Source organism: Nerophis ophidion, linkage group LG26, assembly GCF_033978795.1.
Source record: "Nerophis ophidion isolate RoL-2023_Sa linkage group LG26, RoL_Noph_v1.0, whole genome shotgun sequence".
Taxonomy (NCBI): domain Eukaryota; kingdom Metazoa; phylum Chordata; class Actinopteri; order Syngnathiformes; family Syngnathidae; genus Nerophis; species Nerophis ophidion.
This window is the reverse complement of record NC_084636.1, coordinates 6,883,603-6,910,780: the sequence shown is the minus strand read 5'-3', so window position 1 is coordinate 6,910,780 and position 27,178 is coordinate 6,883,603. Positions and strand designations below refer to the sequence as shown.

General features: G+C 40.4%; 1 protein-coding gene across 2 annotated transcripts; it reads right to left on the bottom strand.

Annotated features, from left to right (window-relative positions):
• Positions 1–122: 122 nt before the first annotated feature.
• Positions 123–25,408, bottom strand: stil (STIL centriolar assembly protein). Of its 2 annotated transcripts, none has more exons than XM_061888216.1 (16): positions 25,228–25,408; positions 25,054–25,157; positions 20,983–21,090; positions 20,808–20,923; positions 9,695–9,876; positions 9,371–9,615; positions 9,224–9,307; positions 5,341–5,427; positions 5,118–5,274; positions 4,944–5,047; positions 4,776–4,884; positions 2,908–3,408; positions 1,057–1,129; positions 808–979; positions 672–749; positions 123–605 (listed from the first exon to the last, which is right to left on the bottom strand). In XM_061888216.1, the coding sequence occupies exons 2-16, from the start codon at positions 25,131–25,133 to the stop codon at positions 218–220; spliced, it is 2,484 nt and encodes an 827-aa protein (XP_061744200.1). In that variant the 5' UTR covers positions 25,134–25,157; positions 25,228–25,408; the 3' UTR covers positions 123–217. The 2 variants fall into 2 exon arrangements, with proteins under 2 accessions (XP_061744200.1, XP_061744201.1); XM_061888217.1 differs by having other exon boundaries at positions 4,776–4,881.
• Positions 25,409–27,178: the final 1,770 nt, after the last annotated feature.

Sequence of the window (27,178 nt, the reverse complement as noted above, 5' to 3'; positions counted from 1 at the left end):
ATAATAAACATATGTTTAATGTACTCTAAGATGGTTTTTTTTCCAAATAAAGCCAATAATGAAGCCAATAATTTTATTTTGAAAAGTACTAAAATATTGGAAACCCTAATTTGTACAAATAATAATAATGAACCAAAATGAACTTTATTTGCAAAAATCAAACCAAATTAACCATATGTACAATCAATAAAAAAAATTCAATGACGCGAGGTTGAGCTTAAAGGAAATGGGGTAGCGGTGTGAGTTGGTCCAGCACGTACCCCACCGGCGTGCCAGCAGCCGTGTTCTCCTTGTCCTCGAGGATGTTGCCGGCCAGAAGCTTCATCTTGGATCGCACCTCCCTGAACAGCTGACTCTGCGTGGGGGGCTGCGCTCTGCCTCTTTCGGTCTGTCGCCGGCGTGGCGGAAATTCGCAGAAGTCTTCTCTCTGGACTTTGGTTATGAAATTCAGGGTGTCCACGGACATGTTGTTGTCCAGCATGACTGAGTTTGGGGAGAACATCTGGTGCATCACGGGCAGGTTGTCTTCTTTCAGCAGCCAGCTGTGCTGCTCACGGTCGAGAGCGGGTTCCTCGAGGATGCCTGCCACCTCGGACCCAAACATGCTGCGCCGCACACAAACCACGGGTCATGAGCAACGGCGTGATCGGGTGGTCATGTGACCTCAGTACCTGTTGCTGGCGATGTCTCGCAGAATCGGACCGTTCGAATCTCGCTGCTGCACGTCCCCGTGGACCTCCGTCCTCTTCCTGGATGGGTGGGTGGAGTCAGTGGAAATGGTGCACAGGAAGCATCAACATGTCTTACCTGGGATTGATAGCAGCCGGGCGAACAGCCTCTTGGCGAGCGATATAACGTTCCTCGGCTCCGCCCATGGACCTGATGACATAGTCATGTGGTGCTGGAGAAGGGGAGGACGGAGCGTGGGGTTCGCTTACCGGAGTGGGAGGGGTTTGATCCCCCCAATAGAGACTGGCGCCTGAAATCAAGTCAAAAGGGGCGTGTCAAACTCCGGTACAAGAGGACCATAATAACATCTTGACAAGAGAGCTCTACCCGTTTCCACGGCAATACTGGTCATGGTCTTGGGGGCCGGTGGGTCGCCCAGATTCTCCAAAAGCGTTTTGACCTGAACACATCCAGTGAACGCTTTCATAACCGTAGTGACAATCTACACAGCAATGCACTTCCTCTCATGTCCACCAGGGGGTCTTTAAAGTTAAAGTACCGTATTTCCTTGTATTTCCTTGAATTGCTGCCGGGGCACTAATTAATTTAAAACCTATTCTCAATCCGGCATTTACCAAAGGCATGCGGTAAATTTAGGCCTGCACTTATAAATTTGAGTGTGATGTAAGGATACCATCATGAAAAGCACATTTAATAAAAAAAACGTTATTATGGTCTTACCTTTACTTATAAATGAAGTCCATGCGCAGCTCCTTCTGATGAAAAGCATCAAGAACTTGTTTATAGAAGTCTTCCTTATCTTTCCTCAGTTTTAAAAGTCTCTCTGTCTCGATGAAGATCTTCCTTTATTAACTCCTGCTTCGATTGAAAGTCCAGTTTCGAACACTGTTTTATTTTAGATATGTAATCCTCCATGTTAAAAGTGCAAGCGAGAGGAAAAAATATTCGATCGCTGCTCACTCTTGCTGCTTGTTGTCACTTCTTCTGCAGCAGAGTAGTGGCAAGAAGGATCACTAGCGCCCTCTACCACCAGGAGGCGGGAGTCATTTAATGACTCATATTTGACACACGCAGCTAGCGTATACTAATAAAACATAGCTGCTTACTGTTCTTTTTAACATATTCAATAGCTTGGACCTTAAATCCCACTGAATAGCTTTTAATCTTCTTCCCTTCATGCGATTTCAAATTATTGAAATCAGCCTCCTCTATTTTGAAAATGATGACAGGTGAAGTGTCACTCGTGATGTGACGAGTTTGACCCGGCGGAAATTCTAGGCATATTCTAATTATTTTGCTAAACGAGTTTGACCCAGCGGAAATTCTAGGCATGCGCTAATAAAAATAATATTTTGCGAAACATGTTTGACCCGGCGGTAATGCTAAGCATGCGCTATTTATTTTGTGAAAATAGTTTGACCCGGCATTAATTCTAGGCAGGCGCATACTATACACCCGGCGGCAATTCAATTTAAAATGATCAAAATACAGTGGATATTGAACATATTATGAACATGTCTCTTACTACATACATACATACATATATATATATATATATATATATATATACACACACACATATATACAGATACACACACACATATATATATATATACACACACACACATATACATATATGTGTGTGTATATATATGTATATACACACACACACATATAAATACACATGTGTGTGTATATATATACACACAAACATTTATATATGTATGTATATATATATATATATACACACACATATGTGTGTGTATATATGTGTATATATATATATACACACACACACACACACACACACACATACATACACACACATACATATATGTACAAACAAATACACACTTATTTATTTATATATACATACATACATATATACACACACAGACATTCATACATACACACACATATATATATATATATATATAAACACACGCACGCACACACAGTGTATATAAAACGATGGAGGGCGACTCCTATTAGCCGCATCTTCCAAGCGTTTTTTTTAATCATCTTTAAAATCCTAATTAAAAAAGGACATGTGTGTTCTGTCTCTCATGATTGTGAAAAAAGTGCAGTTCCTCTTTAATATGCTAGTGAGGAGCATGCAGAGCAGGAGAAGCCCCTGGTGGACATGAGAGGCATTGCAGCTTTATGTCACAACAGGTGCTAATGGACCTTGCTGTTAAAAAAAATGAAAAAGTTTACCTGAGCTTGCAGGATGTAGAGCTGCTGCACATAAAAGTCAAGTGAAATCCCCTCCGCCTGTGGTCCTTTCTTGCATTGGCAGCCGAGTAATGTGGGAGAAGCAGGGTTAGGGAAGGGAGAGTCCTCCTTCTCCGGGACTGGAACAGGAAGGACGTCGGAACAGGAAACTGGGCATGTGTCGGGGGAGGCGGAGTCCGGCAGAGGAGAAGGAGCAGGGTGAAGACTGGAAGGGGCAGACGTTTGGGTAGAGCCGTGGAACACAGATGGGACCACCGGCGTGCATTCGTGTGCATGTACGGAGCAACAGGTGCATGGCCGCGGGATGTCAGCGATGGGGGTGCTGTGGAGCTGGGCGGGAGGAGCAGAAGAGGGGGCGTTTTCTGAAGGAGGAGGCTGGCTGTGGGGCGACAAGTCAGTGTCCTGCTGCAGGTTGTGATTGGAGATGAAACTGTTGTCAATCAGCAGGGAAAGTTCTGGAACAGACGGTTGAACGTGTAGAGTCTGAAATAACAAAAGATGGCCACAAGCATGACGTCACTCTAGTTACAAACAAAACAAGCATGGAGTGCTGACAAGGGATGAACCGAAATGTAAAAAAACCAAGGCCAAAAACCGAAACAAATGAATATGTAATTAATTATGGATACTGTATATACACACACACACAATATATATATATACATACATATATACATACATACATACATACATATATATGTATACATACATACATATATATATATATACATACATATATATATATATATACATACATATATATATATATATACATACATATATATATATATATACATACATACATACATACATATATATATATACATACATACATATATACATACATACATACATACATACATACATATATATATACATACATACATACATATATATATATATCAGGGTTTCCCACACATTCATTTATTTGTGGCGGCCCGCAACGAAAGAATTACGGCCGCCACAAAAAAAAAAATAAATAAATAAAAATAAAAACAAATTCCCGCTTTTGACTCGTTCGACTGCTCATAAAAGCAATGGGACTCTGTCTGTGAATGGAGCTTATAGTTACATATTATATAAATATGTTTAATATTATATAAACATGTACATAAAGTGTTGTAGTTACGTATATTCCAACTCGGCGTTCTTCTTGGTCATCGCCGCCTAATGATGTTCCATAAATTCTTTTTTTAATCTTTGACAAAAAGATTCGAATTAGCTAGTTTTTCTCACCTTTTTTTCGGTTTAATTTAGAATTTTAAGATAAAAAAGATAAACTATGCTTCAAAATTTTATTTTAATTTTTTTTCCTGTTTTCTCCTCTTTTAAACCGTTTAATTAGGTGTCTTTTTCACCATTTATTCTTTACAAAAAACCTTCCGTAAAAGGAAAAAAAAATGTACGACGGAATGACAGACAGAAATACCCAATTTTTATAATATATATATATTAAAGGTAAATTGAGCAAATTGGCTATTTCTGGAAATTTATTTAAGTGTGTATCAAACTGGCAGCCCTTCGCATTAATCAGTACCCAAGAAGTAGCTCTTGGTTTCAAAAAGGTTGGTAACCCCTGCTCTAATGTATGACTGCCATCTACTAGCCACACTTATTACACCATGTACCAAATAAAATTGCTTCAAGGTCAGTAAGCACAACCAGAATTAAGCTGGACATTTGGCGCACCGGGTTATAAAACGCACTGTTAATTTTTGGGAAAATGAAAGGATTTGAAGTGTGCCTGTCAGTCCGAAAAATACGGTATTTGCAAGTTGGAGCCATTTTCAGCTAGAAATTTTTGGTGGTCGAAAGTTATGCGCATCACAAATGCTGACCTTTGGACTCACCTGTTGAGCGGGAAAGTGCGGCCCTAGCGAAGGTCTCGGTGAGACGTCATTGTCCTCCACTCCCGAGTCGTGGTTACTGATGGACAGGACGGCAGGGGGTGGAGCTCTACTGGTGAAGAATTAAGGAAGGTCATGCAGACGGGATTAGGACGGACAAAGCCAGCTCACCTGCTGAAGGAGCCCTGAGCATGTCGGGGCGCTTGGATCGGCCTCAAGTTGCGTTCCGGACTCAAATCAAAGTGCAAATTCTGCTGGTCTGCCGGCGCCACCTCCTGACCACACAGAAGCAGTCATTCCTCTGCACTGTCATCTCAAGGACAATCTTCAGGAGAAAATACACACCTTGTAGAGCGTGATGGCTTCGGTGGCGCTTAACAACCGGCAGTCCATTTGGCCACTGTCAGAACCAGAATCAGAGCCTCGACACTGGAAGAACTGAGGGGCTCTGTGGGTGGAGCCAAAGATGACGAGCAGGAAAGAGCCATTTTCTGACAGTACCCTGAAACAAAACACAGCGTCGGTATACGTCAACAACGAGTAGACGTTTACCTGTGGACACACCCACCTGTCCTGGAGGGCGGAGCTAAAGAGGAACCGCAGACACCAGGCCCACACCTGAGGATTGCCCACGTGGATGACGGCACTCATCCAGCTGTCACAGGACATCGGTAAAGATCAAATCAACACAAAGTCGCGGCTCTCGATCCATCACATGCTTGTGTCGTGTGTGGAGATGTCCGATAATGGCTTTTTTTTGCCGATATCCGATATTGTCCAACTCTTAATTACTGATTCCGATATCAATAGATACCGTTTTATACAGGGATGGGAATGAAGATTTACAAAATCTGCTGAAAATGTTTTAACCCTAAAACACCGCTTTGCATTTTCTGCTATTTTGAGTCAAAATCTGTTGTTTATCTTCACCTTCAGTTTGATAGATATATCGAGCCATGCCCAGTTCCACTTGTTTCTCACGCCCTTATCGATATCTTTCGCTAATGAAGCATTCCTATCTTGAATAAGCTTAAAGGGGAACATTATCACCAGACCTATGTAAGCGTCAATATATACCTTGATGGTGCAGAAAAAAGACAATTTATTTTTTTAACCGATTTCCGAACTCTAAATGGGTGAATTTTGGCGAATTAAACGCCTTTCTGTTCATCGCGCTGGAGGGGATGACGTCAGAATGTGACGTCACCGAGGTAACACACCCACCATTTTCATTTTCAACACATTACAAACACCAGGTCTCAGCTCTGTTATTTTCCGTTTTTTTTACTATTTTTTGGAACCTTAGAGACATCATGCCTCGTCTGTGTGTTGTCGGAGGGTGTAACAACACTAACAGGGAGGGATTCAAGTTGCACCACTGGCCCGAAGATGTTAAAGTGTCTGCCGCCAGACCCCCATTGAATGTACCAAAGTATCTCCACATTTTACCGGCGATGACAGACATGGCACAGAGATGTATGGATGAACTGCAAATGCATTTACAACGATAGTCAACGAAATCACAAAGGTGAGTTTTTTTTATGTTGACTGCCAGCTAATTGATGCTAACATGCTACGCTAATCGATGCTAACATGCTATTTACCGGCGGTGCTAAAGCAGACATGGCACAGAGATGTATGGATAACCTGTAGATGCATTTGCAACTATATTACGTTTCCTTCCACCCACATTTAATGCGAAAAAAAAAACACCAATCGACGGATTTAAGTTGCTCCAGTGTCAAAAGATGCGAAAGTCCTGATCGTTTGGTCCGCACATTTTACCGGCGATGCTAACGCAGCTATTCGGCCATGCTATGGCTATGAATAGCGTCAATAGCTATTCGCTCAATAGCTTCAGTTTCTTCTTCAATACTTTCATACTCCAACCATCTGTTTCAATACATGCGTAATCTGTTGAATCGCTTAAGTCGCTGAAATCCGAGTTTGAATCCCAGCTAATGTCGCTATATCTTGCTGTGGTATTCCCATTGTTTGTTTACATTGGCAGCACTGTATGACGTCACAGGGAAATGGCCAGTGTCTTCGCAGAGAGCGAAAATAAGGCACTTTAAAGCTTTATTTAGGGTTATTCCGAGACCGGTAAAATTTTGAAAAAAAATTCAAAAAATACAACAAGCCACTGGGAACTGATTTTTATTGTTTTTAACCCTTTTGACATTTTGATAATGTTCCCCTTTAACCATGTCTGAAACTGTTTTGTCAATTTAAAAAAAAGTGTTAATTAAGAGCTACTGTGTTTTCTTTCCAGATTAGTCGCCGATTAACACAACCAATACAAACAGAATAAGAGTTCAGAAACGCTCACAATAATTGAGGATCAGGGACTATATTGTCGGCAAACAACGTGTACAGACGCCTAGAACGGGCAATGTCATTGGTTGATGTTGTCAGCTGATAGTAGAGCTAGCCAATCTGGTGCCTTCACACATTGGCATTATATTTTTAGCGGGAATTTTCTGCCTTGTACTGACTGATAACTAGGTCAACGCAAAGACAAAATCTACGAGTACCTAAATTTTCTCCCCGGATTCAAACGATTCACAGAAATGACCCTGGCGGTAGGGGTGTAACGGTACACACAAATTTCAGTTCGGTACATACCTCGGTTTAGAGGTCACGGTTCGGTTCATTTTCAGAACAGTAAGAAAACCAACAAAATATACATTTTTTGGTCATTTATTTACTAAATTTATAAACAATGGCTTGATCCTTTTAACATTGGGAACACTATGATAATTCTGTCCACGTTAATCCACATTAAACTGCCTCAAGTTGTTGCTTGGATGAAATAAAATGACAACTTTTCTTCTACATATAAAAAGTGCAACATTAAACAATTTCAAGTCAACTCATCATGCTTAATTTATTACAGCATTTGGAAAGCCTGTAGTTGATTTTTATTATGTAAATGTTATATTTTTATCAACATGTGATAGCAGGGACCTTGCCATTCAACACCAGGCTGCTACATTACTAATGATTAATGTAACTATAGCTGAAAAAATAGTACAATAGCAATAGGAGAGACTATTCATCCCTGAAAACCATGGAGTTCATGTAGGCTTAATTATGCAATTACATTATTATATACACTATCAGAGACAGAAACTCTTCACTTAATATAATGTCCTTTTTTGCTGCTTCAACACACCTCAATCAACACTGTCCGTAACACACGCACACACCGCAAAATGAGCTAACGTTACGCTAAAAGCTAACTAACCTTCACCTCAAACAGGACTGCGAGTGAGCTGAGCTGCAGTTTGTTTCTAGAAGGTCAACGGGCTCATAGTGATGTTTAGAAAGTAAGACTTGAAAGTGTTTAGTGTAATTAGGAGAGTCCGCTGCTCACCTGCTAAACGCCTATCTGCTCGACGCTGAAGAGCTGACGAGATGCGCTCTGAATACGCACTACTGATTGGCTTGTTATCGCTACGGTTGTAACCAATCAGATGGTTGTGTGGGAGGGATAATGCTGGGTGCTGTGTACAGACAGGCACAGAGGCAGAACGGAGTGGAGCAGCTTGTTAAGACTTTAGCCTAGGCGGAAATATTTCATATGTTGGTGTGGAACTCGTTCGGTACTCTTCCGCACCGAACCGGAACCCCCGTACCGAAACGGGTCAATACAAATACACGTACCGTTACACCCCTACCTGGTGGCGCCAAAATCGGCGGAATTATACAGTCGTGGAATTAACACATTATTTTGCCTAATTTTGTTGTGATGCCCCAATGGATGCATTAAACAATGTAACAAGGTTTTCCAAAATAAATCAACTCAAGTTATGGAAAAAAATGCCAACATGGCACTGCCATATTGATTATTGAAGTCACAAAGTGCATTATTATTTTTTTGACATGCCTCAAAACAGCAGCTTAGAATTTGGGACATGCATTCCCTGAGAGAGCATGAGGAGGTTGAGGTGAGCGGCGATGGGGGTGGGTGGATATTGTAGCGTCCTAGAAGAGTTAGTGCTGCAAGGGGCGCTGGGTATTTCTTCTGTTGTACTACGGTGCGGATGTTTTCCCGAAATGTGTTTGTCATTATTGTTTGGTGTTGGTTCACAGTGTGGCGCATATTTGTAACAGTGTTAAAGTTGTTTATACCGCCACCTTCAGTGTGACCTTTATGGCTGTTGACCAAGTATGCGTTGCATTCACTTGTGTGTGTGAAAAGCCGTAGATATTATGTGACTGGGCCGGCACGCAAAGGCAGTGCCTTTGAGGTTTATTGGCGCTCTGCACTTCTCCCTACGTCCGTGTACCACTCCGTACAGCGGTGTTTTAAAAAGTCATACATTTTACTTTTTGAAACTGATGCGGATAATTTTGAAACCGATACCGATAATACATATTAAAGCATTTATCGGCCGATAATATCGGCAGTCCAATATAGGACATCCCTAGTTGTGTGATTGACTTACAGCCCGACCAGCGGCAGCTTGGAGGCTTTGGGGTCGGATTCCAGCACCAAAACCAGCTTCCTGGTCTTATCCATGGTCAGAAACCTGCACGCGCACGTTAGACATGAGCATGTGTTCTACACTGGCCACCTGGTCCGGTCGTCTTACCCTCGCTGGTGGTTGGTGGTGGGCGGCGGCCGGCCCAGGCTGGTCAGACTCCTGTGTAGCGCCGTGGGAATGATGGGGATGGCTCGGACCGGCTGGACGTCCAGGCAGGTGGACGGGCAGACATACGACCAGCTGAGATCGAAGAGCGCAGCGTCGGCCTGCATTTGGCAGCTGATACGACCCTTGACCTTTATGAGCTGAGACAGATTGAGGGTCTGTCGGCCGCTGACGTAGCGCTGCAAGTCCTGGGCGCCAGCCCACAAACACACTATCAGGCGACCTGAGCATGTGGGACAGGCGCGGACATGATGGCCGGGGACTTACAGAGGAGGAGGAATACAGCTCGGCCTCGGATTGGATGATGCCGTCACATGTCTTCTCAGAGGAGATTACACACGGAACCAGGACATCTCCCGGTACCAAAACAGTGGGAACGCGATCTGTTGTTCCCGGTTGGTCTCGACCTGGATCAAACCGGTCCAGATTGACAGTCACACCCTCCTCATCTGGATGAGACAAGAGGGACGTCACAGAGAGAACACACATGCGAGCAGTTGAAGTGAAGTGTGAAGTGAATTATATTTATATAGCGCTTTTCTCTAGTGACTCAATGCGCTTTTACATAGTGAAACCTAAGGCTGGACGATATGGCCTTTTTTTTTAATACCTCGATATTTTAAGGCAATATCGCGATGCACGATATATATCTCGATATTTTTGCCTTAGCCTTAAATCAGTGGTGTCCTAAGTGCGGCCCGCAGGTCATTTTTTAACGGCCCCACGGCACATTATAAAAATACTGTGGAAAAAAATTTTAACATAAAAAGTGGTATGAAATAGGGATGCACCGAAATGAAAATTTGTGGCCGAAGCCGAATAAAATTTAAACGCTTGGCCGAAGGCCGAATACCGAATAATGAATGCAGTTTTTCACAATTTTTTTAATATTGCATAAATAGCCTAGAATAAATATTTAGACATGTTTTTCAAATAAAGTATTTTTTATTGAATATTGATATTTTTTTAATATTCCAGTAGTCTTTGCTTTTCAAAAAAAGCACAGTTTTTCATTTATATTAGGCCTTGAAACAAAACATGCATTCCAAAAAAAAATAAAGTGCATTAAAGTGGATAAACCCACAACAAATGAATTATTGTCCTTTTGGCAAAAGTCTGCTTAGCCACAGTAGATATGCTAATAATGTAAACAGAAGGCTCAAGTAAATCTCAATTAAGTGTGTGCTTGTAACCTCTTACACTTATACAGGTAGCCTACACAACAGGCTAATAATGTAAACAGAGGCCCCACTAAATCTCAATAAGTGTGTGCTTGTAACCTCATACACTTATACAGGTACACAACATATCCCAACGTCACTGCACGTTGGTTGATTGCGTCACCGCGTCAAAAAATTGCGTCACACGCCACTATTCGGCCTTGTTTTTAACTCATTCCACCGAAGGCCGAATGTGGCTTTTTTTGCCATATTCGGCCGAATATATTCGGTTACCGATTAATCGGTGCATCCCTAGTATGAAAGGGCAAATGTAAAATGTAACAGGAACATTTTGCAATGTTTGCTTTAATAACACAAAGCTGCCATGCAGGCTGTTTCTTTCTTTAAAAAAATAATAAGTGAATCAAAATCAATGTCATTATGAATTATTGACCTATTCAAGGCTCCAATTACCTCACATTAAATATTCCACTTTGAGATATTTTTGTGTGCTATAGTTGGATATTTTGTGTTTGCCATATAAAAAACTGAGCTGTTTTTTTTTTTTCAAAGGGCCTAAAACGAACAAACTAAAAACATAAACTACAAAAAAACTTATAATTGACGAATAGATCTAAAGTTGATCTCGAGACCATTGTGTTAAAAGTAAACAGTAAAAAAAAAATAGTTATGATTTATTTTTTAACACTTTAATAAGTAGGACCCCTTTGGGTCAGTGTGTTTTGTTTTTGAGTGTCATTGCACAAAAAATAATAGTGAATTAAAATCAATGGTGTTATGAGTTGTTGACCATTTATTATATAATCTCAAATATTCTACTTAAAAATTTTATGGGTGAAAATATTGCATATTTTGTGTTTTTTTCCTTAAAAAAACATGGTTTTCTTTGACAAAAAGAGCATACAACTTAAATCTTTAAAAACGTCTTATTGACAGATAGACCTAATGTTGATATACAGATTTAAAACTTGAATAATAATAAAAATAATAATACTGAATAATGACAGATTTTAACATTTTATTTTTACCAAAACCCTTTGGGGTCCCCGGGATCAAGCCTGAGTGGAGGCATAAATGTATATTTTTTTATACATATATTGGATTGTTTTTAAAAAAAATGGCCCCCGCTTGCTTTGATTTTTCAGTGAAGACTTGATGCATATAATCACACCGGTATGATAATTCTATGTGTCTACATCAAAACATTCTTCTTACTGCATTAATTCATGCTACTTTTAAACGTTCATGCAGGCAGGGAAATCACAACTAAGTCAATTGACCAAAAGTGTATTTATTAAACAGTTATTAAGCAGTGGCACAAACATTCATGTCATTTCCAAAACAGAAAGTGCAAGATTGTCAGAGACATCTTAAAACAAGCTATTGGTGCACTTTTGAGCATGATGTCACTAGGATGACATCAAAACAACACTAAATTAAAGTGCACTTTTTGTACAGAACGCCACGACAGTAGTTTAAAACAAATAAAGTGAACTTTTGTGTATGATGTCACATAAGGTATTTCAATAAGTGTCAAATAAAAATAAGCTGTATAATAGGAAATCAAATAGTGTTCATCCTTCGTTACGTGGTAGCTTCCTGCAGACATTATCTCCTTTTGTTGTTGACTAGTTTTTTCATAAGGTGTTGGTCTGAAAATGTTTGCCTCTGCATTTTGATGGTGTGGGCGTGTGACACCGAATGGGGATGTTGACATGCGGAGTAACCACTCTTCATTCTCTAGAACAGGGGTCACCAACCTTTTTGAAACCAAGAGCTACTTCTTGGGTACTGATTAATGCGAAGGGCTACCAGTTTGATACACACTTAAATAAATTGCCAGAAATTGCCAATTTGCTCAATTTACCTTTAATAAATAAATCTATATATATATATATAAAAAATGTGTATTTCTGTCTGTCATTCAGTCGTACATTTTTTTCCTTTTACGGAAAGTTTTTTTGTAGAGAATAAATGAAAAAAACACTTAATTGAACGGTTTAAGAGAGGAGAAAACACGAAAAAAATTAAAATACAATTTTGAAACATAGTTTATCTTCAATTTCGAATCTTTAAAATTCAAAATTCAACCGAAAAAAATGAATAGAAAAACTAACTAATTCGAATCTTTTTGAAAAAATTTAAAAATGAATTTATGGAACATCATTAAGTAATTTTTCCTGATTAAGATTAATTTTAGAATTTTGATGTTTTAAATAGGTTAAAATCCGATCTGCACTTTGTTATAATATATAACAAATTGGACCAAGCTATATTTCTAACAAAGACAAATCATTATTTCTTCTACATTTTCCAGAACAAAAATTTAAAAGAAATTCAAAAGACTTTGAAATAAGATTTAAATTTGATTTTACAGATTTTCAAGATTTGCCAGAATATTTTTTGGGAATTTTAATCATAATAAATTTGAAGAAATATTTCACAAATATTTTTCGTCGAAAAAACCAAAGCTAAAATGAAGAGTTATATTAAAATGTATTTATTATTCTTTACAATAAAAACAAATAAATACTGGAACATTGATTTTAATTGATTTTAATTGTCAGGAAAGAAGAGGAAGGAATTTAAAAGGTAAAAAGGTATATGTGTTTAAAAATCCTAAAATCTTTAAGGTTGTATTTTTTCTCTAAAATTGTCTTTCTGAAAGTTATAAGAAGCAAAGTAAAAAAAAAAAAATGAATTTATTTAAACAATTGAAGACAAAGTCTTTAAAATATTTTCTTGGATTTTCAAATTCTATTTTGAGTTTTGTCTCTCTTAGAATTAAAAATGACGAGCAAAGCGAGACCAGCTTGCTAGTAAATAAATACAATTTGAAAAATAGAGGCAGCTCACTGGTAAGTGCTGCTATTTGAGCTATTTTAGAACAGGCCAGCGGGCGACTCATCTGGTCCTTACGGGGTACCTGGTGCCCGCGGGCACCGCGTTGGTGACCCGTGGTCTAGAAGGTGACTTTTCAAATGATCCTACATATTATCAGTAATGCTACTTTTTGTAGAACCACTTTTGCCCCACGCTTGACAAATTACGGTTGTCTGTTCGACATATTCCCAGCTGAAGCCAAACCACCGCCAGACGATGGATCCCCCCTGCTGTTTTTCTTGGGAATTAATTCTTCTTTTATTTGTAACCAGATTCGCACCCTCTTTCTCTCGTATTACCACTCGCACGGCTCAGCTAGCATCACTGCTACCTCCCTGCTGAGTGAGGGCTTTTACGTATGTGATGTATGACTTGACGGTATGTGACGTATGTAAGAAGGTGCGCTTGCTGTCTGTGAGAAGGAGAGACAACAAAAAGTGGGAAACGCCGGTAGTGTAATGCCAGCAGCTAAAAGCAACTGCATGAGAACGTATACTCGAATATCACCATATAGTCATTTTTTATATCGCACAGAGACAAATCCGCGATATATCGCCCAGCCCTAGTGAAACCCAATATCTAAGTTATATTTAAACCAGTGTGGGAGGCACTGGGTGGGTAAAGCGTCTTGCCCAAGGACACAAGGGCAGTGACTAGGATGGCGGAAGCGGGGATCGAACCTGGAACACTCAAGTTGCTGGCACGGCCACTCTACCAAGTTGTGCATCTGAGCTAAAAGCTAACATTTTGTTTTGTAGCATGCTAACTAAACTCATTTAAAGGCCTACTGAAAGCCACTACTACCGACCACGCAGTCTGATAGTTTATATATCAATGATGAAATATTAACATTGCAACACATGCCAATACGGCCGGTTTAGTTTACTAAATTGCAATTTTAAATTTCGCGCAAATTATCCTGCTGAAAACGTCGCGGTATGATGACGCGTGCGCGTGACATCACGGATTGTAGCGGACATTTTGATCCCAGCTATAAGTCGTCTGCTTTAATCGCATAATTACACAGTATTCTGGACATCTGTGTTGCTGAATCTTTTGCAATTTGTTCAATTAATAATGGAGACGTCAAAGAAGAAAGATGTAGGTGGGAAGCGGTGTATTGCGGCCGCCTTTAGCAACACAAACACATTCTTTGTTTACATTCCCGAAAGCTGACGGTGAAGCTTTACTACGGAACAGAGCGGTCAAGCGAACATGGTTCCCTACCACATGTCAACCGGCAGGTTTCGGTGAGAAAATGGTGGCAATAAGTCGGCTTTTACCGTAGAAATGAGCGGAGAGTTTGCGTCGTTCTTCCTGCAGCTGCAGACTCTCTTGCCTCCTCCCAATGGCCGCTCCTGACCGTCGGGGGAGGCGGGAAAAAAACAAAAAAACTCAACCCGGCTGCCTTGCCTCGTCGAGAAACGTGGCTTCCCACGGAGACACTGGTGGTCACAACACCCGTGGCCACACCCCTCCGACTTTCCGGATACGACCATATAATCTCACTAAAATACTATTGACACAATAAGCAGATGAGGGATCTTCCAGAATTATCTTAGTGTAACAAACAGTTCAGGGTGTCCCAAGTTAACAGAGAGTGTGAGGAGGAGGAGTTTTGTCCTTTCAGAGTTGCAGTGGGGCTGTGACGTAGGGTGTGTGGTTGTGGAGAGATAGGTGTAAAGGAGTTCACATTGAAGAAGCGGTGGCTACCGGACCTGCTATAATGTCTCCTGTTTATTATTTTATTATATAAGTACACTGTATAGGCAAACCCAGGACACTCGGCTACACTAGTAAATGTGTCTAATAACATCTGAATCACTCCCACTGCCCTTGTCTTTTTTTTCCCTAGTCCTTCACTCTCACTTTCCTCATCCACGAATCTTTCATCCTCGTTCAAATTAATGGGGAAATCGTCGCTTTCTCAGCCCGAATCGCTCTCGCTGCTGGTGGCCATGATTGTAAACAATGTTCAGATGTGAGGAGCTCCACAACCCGTGACGTCACGCTCACATTGTCTGCTACTTCCGGTACAGGCAAGGCTTTTTTATTAGCGACCAAAAGTTGCGAACTTTATCGTCTGTTCTCTGCTAAATCCTTTCAGCAAAAATATGGCAATATCGCAAAATTATCAAGTATGACACATAGAATGGACCTGCTATCCCCGTTTGAATAAGAAAATCTCATTTCAGTAGGCCTTTAAATCATACCAACATCCAGAAATGCTTTCAGCCTCTTGGTGGCGCTGTAGATTACAATGCTGCTAATATGCCTAAAGACACATAACCACACACCATGCTAATGGTTGTGGTGTTTGTTAATTATTTCAACATGCATACAAGTACAGTGAGATAAATCACATAGTTCCAGTTTTTCGCTAACGTGAAGAATGCGGTGCACCAGGTTTATGACCGACTCTCAGCATGTTTGAGACATGTGCAAGGCGGGTGTGTCCATGAAAGTCGTTTTTTTGCACGGAATGAACCTTGCAAAGCTAACGCTTGATGTTAAAAAGGAGAACCTCGCTTTTTTGGGGGGGACTTTTGTCGATTGTTCAAAATCCTTATGTAAGAAAAGAACACATACAGTTCAGACCAAACGTTTGGACACACCTTCTCTTTCAATGTGTTTTCTTTATTTTTCATGACTTTTTATTTACATTGTATAATGTCACTGAAGGCCTCAAAGCCATGACTGAACACATGTGGGGTTATGAAATAACTGAAAACATTTGTATTGTCTTCAAAATAGCCACCCTTTGATCTGATTACTGCTTTGCACACTCTTGGTTTTCACCTCACAGGTATGCTTGAAGCTCATGGAGAGAATGCCAAGAGTGTGCAAAGCAGTAATCGGAGCAAAGGGTGGCTATTTTGAAGGAACTAGAATATAAAACATGTTTTCAGTCATTTCACCTTTTTTTGTTAAAGGGGAACATTATCACAATTTCAAAAGGGTTAAAAACAATAAAAATCAGTTCCCAGTGGCTTGTCTTATTTTTCAAAGTTTTTTTTCAAAATTTTACACCTCACGGAATATCCCTAAAAAAAAGCTTTAAAGTTCTTGATTTTCGCTATTTGAGATGCGACTGTCCATTTTCCTGTGACGTCATACAGGGCTGCCAATACAAACAACATGGCGGTTACCACAGCAAGATATAGCGACATTAGCTCGGATTCAGACTCGGATTTCAGCGGCTTAAGCGAGTCAACAGATTACACATGTATTGAAACAGATGGTTGGAGTATGGAGGCAGATCGCGAAAATGAAATTGAAGAAGAAATTGAAGCTATTGAGCGAATAGCTATTGACGCTATTCGGCCATAGCGTGGGTGTACCTAATGAAGTGGCCCATAGCATGGCTGCCTTATTAGCATCGCCGGTAAAATGTGCGGGCCAAACGATCAGGACATTCGCATCTTGTGACACTGGAGCAACTTAAATCCGTCGATTGATAAGTGTTTGTTTCGCATTAAATGTGGGTATCTAGTTTCAAATGTATATACAGCTAGCGTAAATAGCATCGATTAGCGTAGCATGTTAGCATCGATTAGCTGGCTGTCATGCCGTGACCAAATATGACTGATTAGCACATAAGTCAACAACATCAACAAAACTCACCTTTGTGATTTCGTTGACTTAATCGTTGCAAATGCATCTGCAGGTTATCCATACATCTCTGTGCCATGTCTGTCTTAGCATCGCCAGTCAAATGTGCAGACACTCTGGCACATTCAATGGGGGTCTGGCGGCAGATTTCTTGCCAGTGGTGCAACTTGAATCCCTCCCTGTTAGTGTTGTTACACCCTCCGACAACACACCGACGAGGCATGATGTCTCCAAGGTTCCAAAAAATAGTCGAAAAAACGGAAAATAACAGAGCTGAAACCCGGTGTTTGTAATGTGAAAATGAAAATGGCGGGTGTGTTACCTCGGTGACGTCACGTTCTGACGTCATCGCTAAAAGACCGATAAACAGAAAGGCGTTTAATTTGCCAAAATTCACCCATTTAGAGTTCGGAAATCGGCTTAAAAAATACATGGTCTTTTTACTGCAACATCAAGGTATATATTGACGCTTGCATAGGTCTGCTGATAAGTTAAGTACATAACTCCACGTGTTCATTCATAGGTTTAAAGGCCTATTGAAACCCACTACAACCGACCACGCAGTCTGATAGTTTATATATCAATGATGAAATATTAACATTGCAACACATGCCAATACGGCCGGTTTAGTTTACTAAATTGCGATTTTAAATGTCCCGCGAGGTATCCTGTTGAAAACGTTGCGGAATGATGACGCTTATGTTGACGCGTGCTTGTGATGTTATTGGTTGGAGCGGACATGTTCTCCCAGCACCACTTACAGCTAAAAGTAGTCTGTTTTCATCGCATAATTACACAGTATTTTGGACTTTTGCGATTTGTTCAATTAATAATGGAGACTATAAAGAAGAATGCTGTTGGTGGAAAGCGGTGGACTGCAGCTGCCTTTAGCAACCAAAACACAGCCGGGGTTTGTTTGTTGTGAAGCTTTAGCGAACATGGTTCTCTACCACATGTCAACCAGCAAGTTTTTGGATGAGAAAATTGTGATATTAAGTCCGCTCTTACCGGAGACTTGAGCGGATTATGCGACCTCCTGCAGCAGCTATCCAAAAGGCAGCTGTGATCCTGGCTCCTCCATTGGGTTCTCTCAGAGACACTGGCGGTCACCGCAGCCGTCCGACTTTCAGGTATGACTTTATAATCTCACTAAAACACTAAGCAGATAAGGGATTTTCCAGAATTATCCTAGTAGTGCTTCACTCTAACATTCCTCAACCACAAATCTTTCATCCTCTCTCAAATTAATGGGGAAATCTTCGCTTTCTCGGTCCGAATTGCTCTTGCTGCTGGTGGCCATGATTGTAAACAATTTTCAGATGTGAGCAGCCCCACAACCCGGGACGTCACGCGCACATCGTCTGCTACTTCCGGTACAGGCAAGGCTTTTTTATTAGCGACCAAAAGTTGCGAACTTTAGCGTCGATGTTCTCTACTAAATCCTTTCTGCAAAAATATGGCAATATCGTGAAATGATCAAGTATGACACATAGAATGGACCTGCTATCCCCGTTTAAATAAGAAAATCTCATTTCAGTAGGCCTTTAATGCCTTCAGTGACAATCTACAAAGTCTGAAAATAAAGAAAACACATTACATCAGGAGAGGGTGTGTCCAAACTTTTGGCCTGTGATGTATGTTTTTCTTTTTTCATGCATTGTAAATAAGTGTATAAACGCTCGCAGAAAAAAATAGCTAACAATGAAGCACTCTAAAAATATATCTAAAAACCTTTTATATACATGCTGTGAGTATATATGTCATGTAGTAACGGGCACGTTCATAATACAGGGTATCCCACTCATTCATTTATTTGTGGCGGCCCGCCACGAAAGGATTACGGACACCACAAAAAAAAAAAATTTGGTTTAAAATTTTTTTTTTAATTTTTGGGGCTTTTGACTCGCTCAACCGCTCATAAAAGCAATGGAACTCTGTCTGTGAATGGAGGTTATAGTTACATATTATATAAATATTTAAATATTATATAAATATGTATATAAATATGTACATAAAGCAGGTGTCGGGAACCTTTTTGGCTGAGAGAGCCGAAAAGCCAAATATTTTAAAATGTATTTCCGTAAGAGCCATATAATTTTTTTTTTTAACACTGAACACAACAAAACGCGTGCATTGTTAAGTAAGACCAACATTTCTAGAGTATAATAGGTCTCTTATTCTTTGTAATAACATTGTTATTCTGAAGCTAACTGTGGAGGGGGCGTGGCCTGCGGGCCTGCAGCGACAGGTGCGTAGATGGCCCACCTGGGCCTTGTTATATATTCACCTGTCGCTCTGTTATAAGCAGCAGCCAGGAGGAGAGATGGGGTTGGGGCTGGAAATACAATTGCTGAAAACAACTGAGAGACTTATTGAAAAATAAAACAATATTGCAACCCTGAAAAAGGCTCTCATGTTGGTGCTTGGGTGTCTGAAGAACCCCCAGGAGGGCAAACCCCACACTAACCAATAATAACTAAATAACTTATTACCATTAACGCAACTTCTTGAACGGATGGATGGATTAAAAATGCATGAGAATGCTTTATATTTTGAATATTATTTTTAACACTGTGATTACAGTGAAATTATTCATTACTTATCGTTTTAAGCAACATCAGCTCAGATTTATCCGAGAGCCGGATGCAGTCATCAAAAGAGCCACATCTGGCTCCCGAGCCATAGGTTCCCTACACCTGACATAAAGTGTTGTAATTATATTCCAACTCCACGTTATTCTTGGTCATCGCCGCCTGAAACTCCGCATTTCAACATCCCCGCCAGTGCAACACCCAACAAAATGTCCAAGCAACCATTTCCAGATCAACGCGGAATGAAAAAAATTGTCAACAACAGGAGATAACATCTGCAGGAACCTACCACATAACGAAGGACATACACTATTTAATTTCCTATCATGCAGCTCATTTTTATTTGACAGTTATTTAAATATTTTGTGTGACATCAGGCACAAAAGTGCACTTTGTTTTAAACTATTGTAGGGGCGTTCTGTACGAAAAGTGCACTTCAATTTACTGTTGTTTTGATGTCATCTTAGTGACATCATGCACAAAAGTGCACAATAGCTTGTTTTAAAATGTCTCTGACAATCTTGCACTTTCTGTTTTGGAAATGACATGAATGTTTGTGCCGCTGATTAATAACTGTTTAATAAATACATTTAGTTGTGATTTCCCTCTCTGAATGAAAGTTTAAAATGAGCATATATTATAAAGTATGAAGAAGAATGTTTTAATGTAGACACATAGAATCATCATACTGCTGTGATTATATGCATCAAGTGTTCATTCAAGGCTAAGGCAAAAATATAGAGATATATATCGTGTATCGTGACATGGCCTAAAGATATCAAGATATTAATAAAAGGCCATATCGCCCAGCTCTAGGCTCCGCTAAAGTGTGAGGTTGTTTTGGTGCTCCTGAACGTCTCTCAACTCGGTGCGGCGAGGGAAAGGAGTACCTGCGGCTGACGCGAGCGTTCAACAAATTTTGTAAAAATCATATTTTTACTGAAATTTCATTTAAAAAATGCTGAAGTGATATTTTGACATGAAAATGAATTCCACGTTTTTTGTAAATGTCAATTAATCTTTTCAAATGGGGGCCGATTGCTACTGTCGGATACATTTGAACCATTAAGGACTGCACCGTCACACAAACTTATGATGGCGGCGACCTCTGACCTGCATCCACGGAGACGGAGCCCAGGAAGAAGAACGGAAAATGCGACTTTTTGCAGCGGCGGGCGTGACGCTGCGCCAGACGAAGAGCTTTCTCCCGCAGGAGGAGCCGAGGCATCCTGCACACACGGGTTAAATTTAGAAACTGTCTCAGCACACGAAAATGGTCAGAGTTTACCTGGGAGAGCACAGCTGGAGGCGGAGCTTTTCTCCTACAGGACTCTCATCCCACAGAGCAGATCTGGTTTTGGGGAAGCTCAGGGACGTCAGGGGCTTTCCTGCAGGCCTACAAAGAAATAATGACACGTTAACTTGAATAATACACCATATTGCCACAAGTATTTGGCCACCCATCCAAATGATGAGAATCAGGTGTCCTAATCACTTGGTGTATAAAATCAAGCACTTAAAGGGGAACATTATCACAATTTCAAAAGGGTTAAAAACAATAAAAATCAGTTCCCAGTGTCTTGTTGTATTTTTTGAAGTTTTTAAAAAAAAATGTACCGGTCTCGGAATATCCCTAAATAAAGCTTTAAAGTGCCTTATTTTCGCTCTCTGCGAAGACACTGGCCATTTCCCTGTGACGTCACACAGTGCTGCCAATGTAAACAAACAATGGGAATACCACAGCAAGATATAGTGACATTAGCTCGGATTCAAACTCGGATTTCAGCGACTTAAGCGGTTCAACAGATTATGCATGTATTGAAACAGATGGTTGGAGTATGAAAATATTGAAGAAGAAACTGAAGCTATTGAGCGAATAGCTATTGACGCTATTCATAGCCATAGCATGGCCGAATAGCTGCGTTAGCATCGCCGGTAAAATGTGCGGACCAAACGATCAGGACTTTCGCATCTTGTGACACTGGAGCAACTTAAATCCGTCGATTGGTAAGTGTTTTTTTCGCATTAAATGTGGGTGGGAAGAAACGTAATATAGTTGCAAATGCATCTACAGGTTATCCATACATCTCTGTACCATGTCTGCTTTAGCACCGCCGGTAAATAGCATGTTAGAATCGATTAGCATAGCATGTTAGCATCGATTAGCTGGCAGTCAACATCAACAAAACTCACCTTTGTGATTTCGTTGACTATCGTTGCAAATGCATCTGCAGGTTATCCATACATCTCTGTGCCATGTCTGCCTTAGCATCGCCGGTCAAATGTGGAGACACTCTGGCACATTCAATGGGGGTCTGGCGGCAGACACTTTGGCATCTTCGGGCCAGTGGTGCAACTTGAATCCCTCCCTGTTAGTGTTGTTACACCCTCCGACAACACACCCACGAGGCATGATGTCTCCAAGGTTCCAAAAAATAGTCAAAAAAACGGAAAATAACAGAGCTGAGACCCGGTGTTTGTAATGTGTTGAAAATGAAAATGGCGGCTGTATTACCTCGGAGACGTCACATTCTGACGTCATCACCTCCAGCGCGATAAACAGAAAGGCGTTTAATTCGCCAAAATTCACCCATTTAGAGTTCGGAAATCGGTTAAAAAAATAGCTGGTCTTTTTTCTGCACCATCAAGGTATATATTGACGCTTACATAGGTCTGGTGATAATGTTCCCCTTTAAAGAGTCGAAATTGAAGATAAACTATGTTTCAAAATTTTATTTTCATTTTTTTTCGTGTTTTCTCCTCTTTTAAACCGTTCAATTAAGTGTTTTTTTCATAATTTATCCATCCATCCATTTTCTACCACTTATTCCCTTTTTGGGGTCGCGGGCGCCTATCTTGGCTACAATCGGGCGGAAGGCGGGGTACACCTTGGACAAGCCGCTACCTCATCGCAGGGCCAACACAGACAGACAACATTCACACTCACATTCACACAAAATCTTCCGTAAAAAGGAAAAAAAAAATGTACGACGGAATGACGGACAAAAATACCCATTTTATATATATATATATATATATAGATTTATTTATTAAAGGTAAATTGAGCAAATTGGTTATTTCTGGCCATTTATTTAAGTGTGTATCAAACTGGTAGCCCTTCGCATTAATCAGTACCCAAGAAGTAGCTCTTGGTTTCAAAAAGGTTGGTGACCCCTGTGTTAGAGACACCAAAGAAAACTTTGTTACAGCTATTCGTGACGTTAACGCAAGTGTAGGGAACCTATGGCTCGAGAGCCAGATGTGGCTCTTTTGATGACTGCATCTGGCTCTCAGATAAATCTGAGCTGACGTTGCTTAAAACGATAAGTAATGAATAATTCCACTTGCATTCACAGTGTTAAAAATAATGTTAAAAACATAAAACATTCTCATGCATTTTTAATCCATCCGTTTTCTACCGTACCTGTTCAAGAAGTTGCGTTAGTGGTAAGAAGTTATTTATTTATTATTGGTTAATGTGGGGCTTGCCCTCCTGGAGGTTCTTCGGACCACCAAGCACCGACATGAGAGTCTGTTTCAGGGTTTCAATATTGTTTTATTTGGGTCCCATATCAAACTTAAGAAGGTCAGTGACTTCACTATAAAAGTGGGTGACATTGTTATCACCAGGAAGGATGAGATCACCTACCTAGGTTCCATTCTAGAGGCTAATCTTTCCTGTGATAAAATGGCAACCAAGGTGATCAAAAAGGTCAACCAAAGAACGAGTTTCCTCGACAGAATCTCCTCTCTGGTCAACAAAAGCACTTTGAGGATTCTAGCGGGAACTCTCATTCAACCCTTCTTCGATTACGCTTGCACCTCCTGGTACCCCAGCACCTCCAAAAGCCTCAAATCTAGACTCCAAACATCCCAGAATAAGCCAGTCCGGTTACTTTTAGACCTCCACCCCAGATCACACCTCAATCCAACCCACTTCTCCAATGTGGGCTGGCTCAGGGTGGAGGACAGAGTAAAACAACTTGCACTGAGCCTAGTCTATAAAATCCGCTACACCTCCTTGATACCGAAGTACATGTCAAACTACTTCCTTAATGTAAATGACCGCCATAACCACAACACCAGGGGGAGCTCCACAAACCACGTTAAACCCAGATTCCGATCTAACAAAGGTCTTACCTCATTCTCTTTCTATGCCACATCAATGTGGAATGCACTCCCAACAGGTATAAAAGTAAGTGCATCTCTATATTGGGGGCGGCATGGCGTAGTGGGTAGAGCGGCCGTGCCAGGTTGCAGGTTCGCTTCCCATCTATGGACATCAAAGTCGCTGCCGTTGTGTCCTTGGGCAGGACACTTCACCCTTGCCCCCGGTGCCGCTCACACCGGTGAATGAATGATGAATGAATGATTGGTGGTGGACGGAGGGGCCGTAGGCGCAAACTGGCTGCCACGCTTCCGTCAGTCTACCCCAGGGCAGATGTGGCTACAGATGTAGCTTACCACCACCAGGTGTGAATGAATGATGGGTCCCCACTTCTCTGTGAGCGCTTTGAGTATCTAACAATAGAAAAGCGCGATATAAATCTAATCCATTATTATCATTATTATTATTGTATTCCTTCAAAACCGCTCTAAAACAACACCTCCAGGCAACTTCAACACTTTACTAATACCCTCCTCCATTCACATCCCATCTCCCCGGATTATAAACAACTCAAATGTACTTCTAATATATATACTTGTTCTTATGCTATCTGAACTCACTATGTTCTCTGCTGGCTGTACATATCCTACTAAATAAGACCTACACTGTTTCAATGTTTACATTTCTCTGTTGATGCAATTGTTGATGACTGAAGTTCTGATACCAACCAAAGCTCCTCATCCCACCCCCCGGATTGTAAATAATGTAAATAATTCAATGTACATACTATGATGATTAATTTGTGTGATGACTGTATTACGTTGATAGTATATATTTGTACCATGAATTGATTAACGTGGACCCCAACTTAAACAAGTTGAAAAACTTATTCGGGTATTACCATTTAGTGGTCAATTGTACGGAATATGTACTGAACTGTGCAATCTACTAATAAAAGTATCAATCAATCAATCGCTGATTTTGAAGCCGGTCCTGGCACACCCCAGTTCGCTGCAGGCCTGCAGGCCACGCCCCCTCCACAGTTAGCTTTAGAATAACAATGTTATTGCAAAGAATAAGAGACCTATAATACTCTAGAAATGTTTGTCTTACTTAAAAATGCACGTGTTTAGTTGTGTTCAGTGTTAAAAAAATATTATATGTTTTACAAATATTTGGCTTTGTGGCTCTCTCAGCCAAAACGGTTCCCTACCCTTGCGTTAACGTGAGGATGTGCTCACTGTCACTCACCTTACGCTCACATTCTCGGGGGAGAAGACTTGTTGGAAGACACCGGCGGGGAGATCCCGCAGGTTGACTGGCAAGCTCATGATCAAAGGACGCGGCGGCTACCTCTGCGTACAAAGTTAGCATTAGCTTCCGCTTACGTACGTCGGCGTACGAAGTTTTCAATTTTGGACTCACCTGGGATCTAATAGGAGTATACGAACGTCACACGTCGATTGATTTGTATAGGATTCAGTCCTGACCGTGGAATACCTTTTAAAAACCGGGTGTAGTCTTTCGAGCGCAATTTGACGATGGCGCTGTTTTGAAACTGCTGGCGGGTGACGCAGCAGCCAATAGGAAGCCCCCGTGCTGAAGACCAATAGGAAACCGTGATGTTGCAGCTTTGGACCAATAGTATGCCAGCTTGTCTGTACGTGCTTGTACACGATGGTGTGTGGTGGCAGAACTCAGGGGATCGTCTAGATCAGTGGTCCCAAACCTTTTTGTATCCGCGGACCGGTCAACGCTTAATAATTTGTCCCGCGGCCCGGGGGAAAGGGGGGGGGGGGGGGGTCCTTTTTTTTCTTTCTTTTTTTTTTCTTCTTTGTCATGAAAAAGGGACGTTTTTGTCATGAAAAAGGGAGTTTTTCGTGGTTGGTGCACTATTTGTAAGTGTATATTGTGTTTTTTATGTTGATTTAATAAATAAATAAAAAATATATATATATATATATATTTTTTTTTTTTTTTTAAATAAAAAAATATTCTGCGGCCCGGTGGTTGGGGACCACTGGTCTAGATTAGATTAGATTAGATAGTACTTTATTTATTCCTTCAGGAAAATTACAATTTTCAGAACAATCCCATTCAAGATCAGACAAACATTACAGGGAGACAGAACAGGATCGCTGACGGGTCTGCCGGCTTCCAGCGCCCCTTATAAAAAAAGGTGAGATACAGGTAAACAAGTGGGGGGAATGGGAGAAAAAAAATAGAAGATTAAAATAAAATAATCAGTCTAAGCCTGGGCCCCTGGAGAGGAGGTCCAGACCAGGGGCGTCACTAGACCTAATACTGTACTGGGGCACAAATAATTCATGTGAGCGTGCAAAGCGCGCAAGCAAAAACATTTTTATTATCATAAAAAATACATAAATAGTGCTTTAAACTATGAAATCATATCAGATTATGTTGTATGGATCTTTGCTTAACCACCTGAAATTAACTAATGCATTTGACCTACTTGTGCACTTTTTTACTCCAGACTTCTAAACTGCTACTGGTAAAAGCAAAAAGGAAGAGCAATGAATCTTTTTGAAATATTTATTGCAGTAATCATCTGCAAATTTAACATTTACAAAAGTAAAACAAAAAATAAAGCACCCCTACATCTCTGGGTTATTTTATATGATTTAATTTCCATTTATGGCAATGTGGCTAATCCTATTTCAGATACACAAAACTATAAAATATACACAAAACAATAAAGCCACAGTAGTAGAATAAATGAACAACTGTTGTGTGTCTGTTCAGGGAATCATTTTCTGAGAAGTCAACTGTAACGTCTCCTTTTCATTTTGTGCAAAGTGGTCAATCACTCTGGACAGACATGGAAATATTACAGTAACTATTATACAGTTGATCAGTGGTTCCCAACTGGTGGCTCGTGACATAAAAGTGGATTGTGTGTCATTTTCAGTGAGTCACAGTCAGATGTGTGCATGAAAAAAAAAAAAGTTTAGGGAGAAAAAAAATCCAATTATGGCAACAAAACCAGATATTTTTAGCGATTTTTCTAGTGACTATTAGTGAGTATTTTAGCAAAAGGCAAACCGACTAACAAGTTGGAGGAGGACTCTAAATGGGGCAACAAAACCCAATATTTTCAGTCATCTTTCTGAAAACAAATACAGAAATGTTACTATTTTTTCTGGAAACAAAACCAGATGCTTTAGCTGTAGCCATTTTTCTAGTGACAAAACAAGATTATTTTAGTCAAAGTCACACCGATTAACAAGACAAGTCTACTGTGCTATTTTTCTGTGAAATAAACTTGAATGATTTAAAAATTTGGCTCACGACTTGATGTTATGGAAAAAAGTTTTTCTTCCTGAAGATAAAGCATTTGAGAAGCACTCAACTCACA